The sequence below is a fragment of the Heliangelus exortis genome, chromosome 4 (assembly GCF_036169615.1).
Source record: "Heliangelus exortis chromosome 4, bHelExo1.hap1, whole genome shotgun sequence".
Taxonomy (NCBI): Eukaryota; Metazoa; Chordata; class Aves; order Apodiformes; family Trochilidae; genus Heliangelus; species Heliangelus exortis.
In genome coordinates this window covers 37823729-37836412 of record NC_092425.1, presented here as the reverse complement: position 1 = coordinate 37836412, position 12684 = coordinate 37823729, and the positions used below count along the sequence as shown (strand labels likewise).

Here is a 12684-nt window from a genome sequence, read left to right as displayed (position 1 = left end):
TATCTTCACATATGAGAAAATTCATAAGCCACTTTTGTATTTTCTTGAGAAAACAAGTGTTTGGAGGGAGGAGAAAAATCTCACTTTCAATAAGGAGTCTTTACTTGCTTTGTGGACAAACTGTAAAATTCCTTTAAATGTAATTAAATTGGGGATCCCAGCATTTCAGTAACAAGCAATCTGATCCTACAAAGAATGTGGCTTTATTGCTTTAACAAAATAATGCCTAGTATAATCTTTCTGAAAAGAGCAGAATTATGAGGAAGTAAATAACCTGAGGAGTAAACTGGAAGGGAAACAAGAACACTCACTGCTCAATCACTTCATTAAGATGTTGAGGAAGAAGTGAAGATGAAGGGAGGAGCACTTTTATTTACTACACAGAATGGAATATGATGTGGCAGGTTCAAATAACATTTAGTCATGTCTCTCAACACTTACTTGACATTCGTGAAGAAGGGCAAGCTAAAAGATTAACAGCCACCTGCTTTGTAAGTACCTTTTTTAATTACACGTTTTACCCATTTGTATTCTTACAAACATATAAAAATGTATTTCCTGAGCTAGAAGAAAATCCCAAATTTATTTTGCCATAACAAATCAAATCAGCATAACTAGAAAAACAACAAAAATCCCCACAAAGCAAAGTGCAGGCTCTGAACAAGTGGAAATGAAAACCATTACATCTGAAAAAGTTGCATTACAGACTATAAACATAAACTGTGACCCCTTCAATCAAATGCCACCAAATTTAAGACATTAATGAATTAGAGAAAGACTCAAGCAGTGATCAAGCAAAGAGATTCTAGGGAAACAAATTCCATAAACATTTGAGGAGATTGTGACACAGGAAACTGCTTCAGGAGTTGTTACAAAAACAAAGCTTTCTTCACCCAAGATGTTCTCAGTTTCACTGCATCTTACCTGATAACACTTTAAAATCAACACAGCCAAGGTGAGAAGATTAATTGGATTCTATCCTGCCTCACATACTAAAAATACTGTCAAGCAAGCAGACTATGTTTTAAAATTGGATGTGTGAATGTATATACAAATAGACACGTGTCAGTGTGTAAGGTATTTTCAATATCACTTTCTTCAGTACACTGAAAAATACCTAAAAACAATAACTGGCATTTCAAACTTTCAATGGTAGTTTCAGAAGAGCAGATAGAGTGTTTGTCAAAAGCAAAGCTGAGCTTATAAGCAAGGAAGAACACTTTTTAAACAAGAGTACTAAGAGCCAAATGGTAGGTTGAAGCCATTATATTTAGCTGAATTTTAATATTTTAACAACAGCATCTGTACATATGTTTACAAACAGAACCATAATTTGACTTGTCAAATTTCTTTCTGCAGTTTGTTTTGTGATCCAATTTTATTCTATTTATTTCCTACTGAAAAGCATAAATCTATGGTTTCACAGGAGGGCAATGGGAATTTTAAGAGGTAAATAAGGCTCAAGGTTATAAAGATATATATATGTTCTTATCCTTACCCATATAAAGATTAGGTTAAAACTAAATATGTCATTTTTTACACAGCTAAGAAAACTCTTAACATACTGAAAATCTGAGATGCTGCTTAAAATTAACAGTACAATAAAATATTAGACTGCCACCTAGTGCCAATTTTTAGCATCACCAAAGTACAAACATTTCAACTATCTACTTCTAAATACTCATGCACCTAGACTAACATTTGCTCTAACCAGAACATTCTAAACCATGCTTCTAAAACCACTACAATATGAAGAATATTAAAAATGGAAATGCAAGCAATTAAACAAAAAATCATCTGCCATAAATCAACTTCAAGTTTAGGGAAATACAGCATGAAAAACCTGAAGCCCATATTTATTCAAGGAAAATTTACAGTATCAATACAAATACTTCTTTTCTTTTAGGCTAAAGTTAAGGCTTCCATACTCGGCTTCACTGTGAAGTAGCAACTTTTAGAAAAAATATTAATTCTATCCAATTTTTACATGAGAAAGGCAAACCAAAAATCCTATGTATTAGCAACTTCTTGGTATCTAAACAAAAAGCAAGGGGTTACAAACATTATTATTTCTTAATAATATTCTAATTAGTTAGTCTCATCCAATTACTCTCTAAGGCTTTTTGAAGGAAAGAATCTATTTTATACAAGAATCCTTTGGGCAAATTTTCCCTTGGAAATAAGGAAAACTTTTGTTGTAAAAAAAAAAAATAAATCTTGCGAAGTTGTGTGTCAGTATCAGAGAGTATAAAAAAAGGCATAAGCCAAATGGTTACACCTAAGAAATCTTAACTGTTCAAATAGATGTTGGTTCAAAGAACAAAACTATAGAGTAAAGTTACATTTCTGTCCTTTCTAAGCTAAATATGCCTCTAAGTGATGCTGTTATCAAATTGTTGTGCCTGAAAAAAAAAAATAAATCAACAACAGTGACTGGTGGCAAAGCTTAAAAGTCCCCCACATACCTTTCCTTTGGCTACTTTAGCCCAAAACTTCTTTACAGTGGAAAAAGTCATTAGTAGTTCAAACAGCACTGAAAGGCCATAAAATTAAGCACACACATAAAGAGAGAAGTATTTTTTAAGGGTATCAACACCTTTCTCTTGAATCAACTTACCGTAAGCCATAGCAAGGCAACGTGATGAACCGGAACATGGCCAGAAAAACCCTCAAAGGAAGCAGGGTGAATACATACAGAAAAGCATCCAGGCACAAAAAGATCCCAAAAAACATCAACTAAATTAAAAAAAAAAAAAAAAAAAAATGTTAGCAGTTTATTAAGGGCTACAAAAAGTTTAATAAGAATTACATTATTGTATGAAAAAATACATTTCCGTAAGATGAATTAACCAAATAAGTCCAATACTGTCATGGGTTCCATCAGCTAACTGTAAGAAAAATAACATACTATGCACTTGAAAAACTATTCAGCAAAAATTCTGAACCACAAGGTCCAAATAGCAAATGCTTTTGTAGATTTCCATGGCTCACCAAAGTCAGTCTCTAGTGAATAGATGGTTTGCACCTGGACATTTCCTTAGCACATTTTCCAGTGGTGACTTTCCTCAAATGTTACAAAAGTGAATATTTTTAACCTTAGAAAAACAAAAATGCAGAGCAGTGTGTTCATGTGCACAGCCATTTGCTGCCAACCTTTTTATTGCTGCTGTTTTTTTTTTTAAACAATTTTTTTACCCTGTTAATTTTTATTGCAGTTAGTTACTGCCATGATAGATGCCCTTTAGAGTATCCACATTTTTCATACAATAAATATAAAATTTGAAGAGGTTTATGTTCAGTTGCCCCCAGTTAAAGTGTTTTATTCTTCATTTACAGAAACAGTGGAAGATTCCATTCTAACAACAAGCCAAGCAACTCTATGAAAAATAAACTCTGCAATCAGAAAGCTCTTATAGACCAGATTCTCCCATGACATTTCTTCTTTACCTGCTTTATAAATGTATTTATGGTTTACCTGTGCTTTTATGCTTCTGACAGACCAGAAGCTATTATTTTATACTGTAAGGAAACTCACATAAAAAGGCAAGCTTAACTGGCTACACAATTAAGACCAGCAACACCTAAGCAGGCCAAGATCTCCATTACAAATACACATTGTCCTGGTTTGGGCCACAATACAGCAAATTTTCTGGTTTGTAATGTTGTTTACATATGAAAGTTGCAGGTGTTGCTGACAGGAAAGGAAGACACCCTGTTGGTTGGGTGTGTGTGTGTGAAATAAACCAAAGCACAAGTAAATTACTTTTATCTCCCAAAATCTCTTTACCTTTCAAAACACCTTATCAGTTCATGCAACAGCCAGTTCAATGTCCATTCAAAATTATCAGGGGCACCTGGTTACAAGTAGCAGATATATTTATGCACTGCATTGTAATATGCCATCAAGTTACCCATTTCTTTGCTAGTTTTAAACCAGGTGCTCAAAATCAAAGCACAGTACTGAGGATGACTGGCTGAGTATGAATCTTTTTCTTTTTTCTTTTTCTTTCTTAACTCCTTAAACCAATCAAAATAAAATACCCTATCAGTTTGCCTCTGTGCTCTTTGAATTCTTTGTGGGCATCTTTACAGCCCAGAAAAAACTCTGCTTTTTCTTTTTCATTTAGACAGATAATTTCTCTGCCTGAGCATGTAATCATGGTTTTTCACATTCTATAAGCTCATGTTAGTATTTTCAATTAATGTTTAAGGTCCTCATTTTCATAATTTTTTTACTACATGGCACCTGCACACTTACATGCACCTGTTGAAATATAATCAGCACTGAATTTTCCACTCATTTCTGTAAGCATTATTTTTGTTGCTACAGCCCAGATACTGAGGACCCAACAGAAAAGCTTACAGAGCTTAACCATACTTGTGTTTTTCTGCTAAAAGTTTAATTTTGAGATCAAGTTCTCTCTTAAGGCAGCAGGAAGAGGGATGACCTTTTCATTTAGTATAAATAACCTGTTACATTGAAAAGCTTCCACTGGAACTGCACAAAAAGCTCAAATGGAAGTAGCATTTATTTTACAAAGTATCCAGCATCTCCAAATAAAAAAGGGGTATTCAGGACAACAAAAAGAATACTACACTTTTAACATCACACCCCACTCTAAAAATTATGTACATATAATAAGTGCACATTAAAGAGTGTGTCCTAAAATTAGGCTTTGATAAATTTACTCCATTTAATTTTCACTCTGATGAGTCTGTAATTACAGTAGTAATTAGTAGTAAACTACCCAAGCCACTAAGAAAATTTTTCCATTCCTAGTCTCACACAGACTTCAATCACACAGGCAAGGGGTTCCTGCCCAAGGTGATGATCTGCACACTATTTAATTTGCTTCCTAGGTGCTCACCATCAGACTTTTTCATTTTTATTCAATGATTGTGATTCATTTTGATACAGCTAGTGTGCATACTACCTGGACTAAGCCCACACAAGGAAATAGCAGATTTATTTCATAATGTCTCCATAAAAAGATAACACCTTTTAAAGTTACCTACTTATTACCTAGTTTCACATTCTTGCCTGTTTCCAGTACAGACTGAAGCTTGATTTCCATGCAGAATCTACCAACTTCACAACTTAGAGCACCCACATCATTTATAAGACTGTTGACCTTCATTTGTTCTTACAGTCTGACTGGAAATACAAGGTGATGATCCTTCAGAATAAATTCTGTGGCCTGGAGATGGCATGCAATAATCTGTATCATCACAATGGAGATGATGTAGAACTGCTATGCTGCTCAACTGAGACCCTACCACAACTTCAATCTTCTGCCATAAACTGGAATGAATAAACAGAGAGGATGTGACAACACTATCCCTGGAGATGCTCAAAGCCCAACTGGATCTGGCTCTGGGCAACCTGTTGCAAATGATGCATCTTTAAGCAAAGGCTTGGGCTAAATAATCTCCAGATGTCCATCATAATCACATTCTGCAGTAAATGACAGAGTTTAGTTTTTTAAAACCAGGTCTCATCATGGTCCAAGGAAGAATTAAATTATACTGAAGGGGGAACCCGAGTGCTTCCAGCCAAGGAAATCCTACTCTCTCTTCATTGCTCCCCTTCTGCAATCTGGCTCCCTATCCTAGCTAAGAACAAACAGAGCAAGAAAAGTGAAACATTCACTACTGAACTATGAGCTGATTAACTCTTAGAATGGTCCAACAAGCACCCAGCTTCTGCAAAATGTGCAGCATGCATAAGAAAGGAGATGGAAGTGAGAGGAACAGTGAAACAAGACTTCCTTCAAAATAAATTAAATTGATTTAGCCTAGCATGTAACTTCATCCCTAGAGTCTTTGAGAATTTTAGCAATATTACTTTTAACATTATTGCTGTGCTGCAGCCAAGCCAAACCTTATTACTAATGTTGCCTTTCTCGTGGTTCTTGAGCATATTTCTTCAGACTCCTAAATCAAACAGAAATAGTCAAGCCAGAGTCAAACTGTCCTCTATGTTACAGCATTGGGACTTGCTCACTGCAGGGTCAAAATTATTTCTTAGCTGACATAAAGAAGGTGGCAGAAATACCTCAGGAAGGGCTATTGCACTGGGATAGAGAGACAAGATGCAAAACAGAAGGCTATGAAAATGACATCAAAAACCTTAGACAGAAAATGTATTTTTAAAGACTGAAGTCTCTCCACCCCCAAAACATTTTAGACTGGAAAAATCTTCAAAACACTTTGTTTCTGTAAATGTCAAATTACATTTTGTTTTAAAAAATTCTCTTGCTTGACTGTTTCTTTAAGGATCAGAGACATCTTTATATTTGAATTTGTCATCATGTGGATTTGAAAGTTAGTCATGTCTGCCTCTGCTAATAACATGAGTTGCCAGCAGCAACCAGCCTATGCTTATAGGCACAAACCCCACAAAACCTTTAGGTTACAAACACTGAAAATTAATCATTCCAGATCTCTTAAATCTTTTTTAGTAGTAGAAGTGCTTGGAAAACAAATATTTAAATGATTTGATGCAAGGGGTTTAATCTCTAAATTAAAACACAAATTATACTTCACCTTTTCCAGTTCTTTTGGTATCCTCATGCACGTGTAAACTCTCTCCCTCCGCTCCGTGTATTTTGCTTCATTGTGTTCAAGGAAGTAACCTCTTGTTAGCTCTGCACTGATGAATCTCAGCAATGAAAGATCTGCATTTGAAAACACACACAAGCAGAAGACACTTCAGGCATGACCTCCCAAGAGTGACAAGACTGCTGTGCTTTTGTTACTTCCTGTAGGTTTCATTCACATCACATTACACAGCTTGCTGCTGATCATAACCAGGATCATAATAATTTGGTATGGGAGGAGCTGTATCAGAAGCAAATCCTATGCTCTCCCATTCCTCTGTTGCCTCCCAACAAGCAAAACAAGCTTCTTTTCCCAGCCAATCGTTTTCCCCAGTTATTCCACTTCTCCAAAACATTACTCCAGGCAGCTACACTGAAAGCAATATGCAGAGTAGAATTAATCCTTAACATACTGACAGTCATTCTAAATTTACTAACCTCTATTTTAGACTTTTATAAACTATTTTGTCTCTCAGCAACACCAGCAACTTGGTCTTTATTTTAAACAACTTTCTGCAAGATCAAAAACGTTCGTGGATACATGATCCCAAGTGATTCAGTGCACAAACAGTCAAGCATGCTGATTATTTGATGATCAGACTCAAGTCTTTCAAGACCAAAAAGCCATCAAGCACGTAGAGGTCTTTTCCATTTTAACAGCTGTAGGTAAAAATAAGTGGTAGGCTGGCTGACTTGTGTTTAGTCAACTCGTATGGCTTCCAAAAGATGATTTTTGGCAGAGTGGTCTTGCAAAAGGAAATAAAATATGATATTATAATTATGAAAATTCAGGCTGTCAGCACAAGGAGGATGAGCTCATGCTCTGCTGCTCACTGACAAGGTCTGAAATTACCATCTCTGGGTAACACTTTGGAGGTGCCAGAACACTATCATAAAGTTCATCATTCCTGATTAAATTGGCATTAAAACCAGAAACTCTCAGTGTTCACACAGCATCCAAAGACAGAAATGCACTTATTTAGACAGACAGGTGAAAAGCTATAGGGCATTTATCATGGCAAGAATATACTCACAAACTCTAAATTCACATTTTAGCTACAGTCTTGGTGACCACTGCCAGCAGAGCAGGAAGTGTGGACCTTGTATGGTACAATACTCCACATTTCTGGGGGCAGAAAAAGCTGCACTACACACTTTTATTCAAACCCTTTAGCTGGGTAACAGCTGTTAAGAGATAAATACAAGTATAGGTGCTATGTGTGAAATGTTCACACAACTGTCTGAGATAGTGGCTTTTCAATATTCACCACACTGAAGATGAGGAGAACCATTAGCTGGAAAAGCAGCCAGGAAATTACAAAGTTTTAAAGCAAAGAAGGAATCAGCTCCAACAGAAACATAAAAGAAGCAGAAGAGGCAGGGTCTGCTTATAAATCACACTGTCCTGGGTGAGGGACATGTGCTGAGAGAGACTGGAACTTGTGGTGAGTAAAACCAGGCATTTCAGTTTGTGGGGGTATATTCTCTGTATGTCTAGAATTGTGATTTATTGTGCTGCTGATACTGATCACAACTATATAATTCACTAGTGCTGGTTAATTATGTTTTGTCAATAAATCGTTTAAGTAATGATTTGCTTTAAACTACATAAACTCAACTGTTTTTCCCTGTGTAAGACTGTTTGGGTAGTGATTTTAATGATTCATATATGACTGATCCACTTCTAGTAAGTAGATCAAATCTACTGTAAGCCTTGAAGGCATTTATTTTATCACAAGCAAAATCAACATGTAGTTTAATGAGTAGCAAAAACCTAATATTGACATATAAAGTTTCAATCAAAGTTCGTTCCAGCAAAATAAGGCAGAAGTTTATACCACTAAGTCATTGTTCAGATCCCTTGCCAATCTGTTTTCTGGAGTCTCCCTTTTAAACACTAACACTAATAACTTTTTTTGTTTTTCCCAATTTGTTCTTGTTGAAAAAGTTAAAAAGAGATAAGCTTAGCCATAAACACACAAATTAATAACTTTGTTAACTGCCCAGCTCTACTTTCTTCCACCACAGGTAACAGACATTCTCTAACTTAAACAGAGGTAACAACTGAAGTTTCCTGTGCAATACAGACAGACATATGGGCAACCATCATGGAATAACTTCTGGATTCCTTATGGCTCTCCTTCAACTTGAGATATCCTATGATTCCAATTAATAAGTTACTTGTTATCACTCCTCCTTACCTCACACAAACTGGCTCATGGCCTATTGTTGACAAATAAATGATTTTAAGCTTCCTGTACCTGGCTAAACTTTCATCCCCTAGACAGAGAGAAATAATCACTCCTCAGGACTGAGGCTGATCAATACACAAACTCCAGACTGTGACTGCAAAACAACTTCCCCAGTGCCAGGGGATGCACTAAAGCACCCAGCTGCTCAGCCAGCTCCTCTCTGAGCCCTTAGTGCCACCAAGCATCAGACCAAGCTCTGTGCCAGCTGTGAAAAAGATCAGTGGCTGACCCTAAAGGAAAAAGACAGCAAGCACAAGAACAGGATGAGACACCAAGGCAGGAAAAAGTAATAAATCATCTGAAAAACAACTTCTTTTTAAAAGAAAATTATGCTTTGATAGCAGAATTAAGTAAACACTCTTAGTTCCTACTTTAAATTCCTTTGCTACGTCAAGTTTCCCTCCTTTGCTGTCTGGAAGTTTTAGACTGTGGCCTAAGTTTAAATAGTTCAGACAGCTTACCCTCCATGCTTCAAGGATTCTCATTTATCTTCCCATTTCAGGACAGAAAGGCACAAGCATCTTCAAAACATAAAGGGCCACTAATTCTGGCAAAAAAATAATGATTTACCTAAGCTATACTTCAATGCATAGCTACACCAAGCATAACTATTAACCAGAAATGGAGAGGAAAATCTGTGCAAGTGGGAAATGCACTGTGCCTCACTAAGTTTCTACTGTTACATAATCCTAACTCTAATCCTAAATGCAACAATTCCAGGCACTTGCTTCACTTCTCTGAATCCTGCATAAACACTTCTTCCACAAACACTCCAACAAATCATTCAACAATAAATGACACTTTTTTTAAATAAGGGTATTTCCTTCCCCTCTAAATATATTCTCTGTAAAGGAACAGTCCTGCTTCGCCAACATGAATTTACTTTTATCTACTAATTAATGTATTGCTGCCATTAGATGAGTTAGAACTTTTTGTTGCTCTATCAAAGCCTGTTATTTGCCTGTTTTCTTGCAGAGTCAGAGAACACCCATGATTTTTAACTATTTTTAATTTAAAATCAACAACCTGAACATAGTTAGGAATTCACACACAAAACCATGAATAACAATTTCCTTACTTTTTATGAAGTTATTTGTTCAGGTGTCTTTCAGGCACATCAGTATCTCAACCACTCTTTTTTTCACAACAAAGCAATTCATATAATACTACAATGAAGCCAACTCCCTGCAACTATGGAATTTATATCACTTTCAACAGAAACTTTCAGAGAACTCCAGTCAATGATGCTGCGTGTCCTGTGACATAACACATCAGAAACAAACAAAGCACCTGTCAAATTTAGAAGGAAAGCATTTCATTGTTGGCAGATTACTTAAATACTAATCCCCTTTTACCTTTTTTGTATTTTGTAAAGCCTGTGGTATTGCATTCGAGCCAATGCCCGAAAATCTGAACACCACTTGGAGCACTTTCCAGATTTTCAGCAAGCCACTCCATGAAGAATATGGTGCTAATAAGGTTATTTATAACCTTACCAACACTGAATCAACCTTGCCACACTGAGTGAAAGTTTTTATATAAAACGCAAGGCTATTTTCAAAAATTACTTTGCAGATACCTGAAATAACCTCCTCAAATGTAAACGTAAATACAGCTGCAGGCTGAGAGCAAAGGCCATGACACTCCTTATATTTTCCCCTACAAAATCCTCAACTATGCTTAAAGAGTTTTAATAACCTCCAAACGACTTCAGTGCTCCAACAGCACCGCTATTTTCAGTCGCAAAGACAATTATACTCAAGGGAAAGAAAAAAAAAAAAAAAGAAAAAGAGTAAAAACAGGTAACAAAACGCATTAAGGCAACGAAGCATTTCCCACACTTCATCCAGAAAGTTGGGGCGAGCAGCACAGCGGGACCAGGTCGCAGCAGCCCGGTTCCCATCAGAATTCGCTCTCCCCTCGACAAGTACCGAACCGAACACCCCTAATTTCAGTGCCTGTCACCCATGGATGATGATGATGATGTCCTTGTCATTTAAAAGCCTCCTGACAGCTCCCTGCTCCTGCCTGACAGGCGACGGGGACTTCCCTGCCCCCCTTCTCCTCCCCGCACACCCTCCTGCGGAAAGCAGACACAGAACCGGGCAGGCTGAGGGTTTATTCCCTGGGCTGACCGAACTTCACGATAAGGAGACAGGAGGCAAAACAGCCGGGGGGGAAGCTCCTCCGCCCGCCCGGCTCCGTTACCGGAGGGGCTGAACGAGGCCGCACCCCAAGGCCCTCCAGCTCCCGGCGCACTTTCCCAAGTCGCCCGACGAAGTTTGCACGGGTGGGTGACAGCGGCAGCGACTCAAACACCCATCCCGGCCCCGGATACTCTGTGGGGCCGAACCGTGAGGCGCTGCCGGGAGCCCAGCGCTGGCGAAGCGCCCCGGAGGCACCGCCCGCCCCGGGCAACACCGCCACAGCCACCCCAGTCTCCCGTGGGGAAGGGAACCCAACCCGGGGGCCCTCGCTGCCCTTCCACCTGCCTCGGCCTGCGGGAAAAGGCCTCCCGCCCCGCCACCGCCGGCCCTCACCGGAGAGGCTCCGTTTTTTCTTCCTTCCCCGGTCGCTCTCGTAGAAGCCTAAAGTCTCCGTTCGCTGCTGCGGTGACGGCTGCCCCGCTCCGGCGGGAGGTGGCCGAGGGTCGCTGCTACCCCAGAGAGTTTTCGGTTCCCCCCGGACGCTCTCCTGCTGTTCCGCAGCTCCGCCGCGCCGTCCCTCCCCTCCGCTGCCCGGCGCGGCGGGGGAGGAGGCAGCGGCGTCGGGAACCGCGGCCATGTTCACCGCCCGCTCCGCGCCCGCCGCGCCGCGCCCCTGCCGCTGACTCATCTCTGTGCGACGGCCCCGCCGCCCGCCACGGTGCCCGGCGCTAGGGGCGGGGGCGAAGCCGGCGCGGCGCCATCTTTGCCGCGGGGCTGCCGCCGTTAACCGCTTCGGTGCCGGGACCGCCACCCCGTGGCGCGTCTCCTCCCTCTGCTTCCCCCTCTGGAAACTTGCGGTGGTTTTATAGATATTTTTTGGTGTAAATAAAAATGTTTCTGTTAGGGAAAGGAGGTGTGTCGTTGCGGGCAGGGTTTCACCCGCCACAGCGGCTGCTGTCAGAGTGGTTCCAAGGAATGCTTGTCAATATGGTGATAGGCGCTTTATACATCAATATAAAAATAATATTAAAATATATAAAATATAAATTTACTGTGTCCAGTTCTGGGCCCCTGAGTTCAGGAAGGAGATTGAGGTGCTGGAGCAGGTCCAAAGGAGGCAACTGGGCTGGTGAAGGGACTCGAGCACAGATCCTATGAGGAGAGGCTGAGGGAGCTGGGGGTGTTGAGGCTGGAGAAGAGGAGGCTCAGGGGAGACCTCATCACTCTCTACAACTCCCTGGAAGGAGGTCCTGCTCTTCTCCATCTTCCCCATCAGTCAGACAAGAGGCCGTGGGCTTAAGCTCTGCCAGGGGAGGGTTAGGTTGGATATTAGGAAGAAACTCCTTACAGAGAGGCATTCCTTACATCAGGCATTGGAATGGGCTGCCCAGGGAGGGGGTGGATTCTCCATCCCTGGAGGTTTTTAAGAAGAGACTGAATGTGGCACTCAGTGCCATGGTCTGGGAACCACGGGGGGAGCGGATCAAGGGTTGGACTTGGTGATGATTCTGTAAATAATATAAATATAAATAAATGTTGTTCAGAACGGGGCTCCCCAGTTCAAGAACTACTGGAGAGAAAGTCCAGCACTAAGATGATTAAGGAACTGGAGCATCTGCTCCATGAGGAAAGGCTAAGAGAGCTTAGAGAAAAGGAGGCTGAGGGGGAATCGTATTAATATTTATA

At 39.8% G+C, this 12684-nt stretch overlaps 1 protein-coding gene across 3 annotated transcripts in view; it reads right to left on the bottom strand.

Moving 5' to 3' along the window:
* The window catches only part of TAPT1 (transmembrane anterior posterior transformation 1), a 48055-nt gene extending 36241 nt beyond the window's left edge, over positions 1-11814 (bottom strand). The window contains exons 1-3 of one of the 3 annotated variants that reach the window (XM_071743896.1): positions 11392-11814; positions 6547-6677; positions 2618-2736 (exon numbers count right to left, since the gene is read on the bottom strand). In XM_071743896.1, the coding sequence (XP_071599997.1) occupies positions 2618-2736; positions 6547-6677; positions 11392-11686 (545 nt within the window). In that variant the 5' untranslated portion in view covers positions 11687-11814. Of the gene's footprint in view, positions 1-2617; positions 2737-6546; positions 6678-11391 lie in introns of those variants that run through there. The other 2 variants (XM_071743895.1, XM_071743897.1) reach the window with 2 other exon arrangements.
* Positions 11815-12684: the final 870 nt, after the last annotated feature.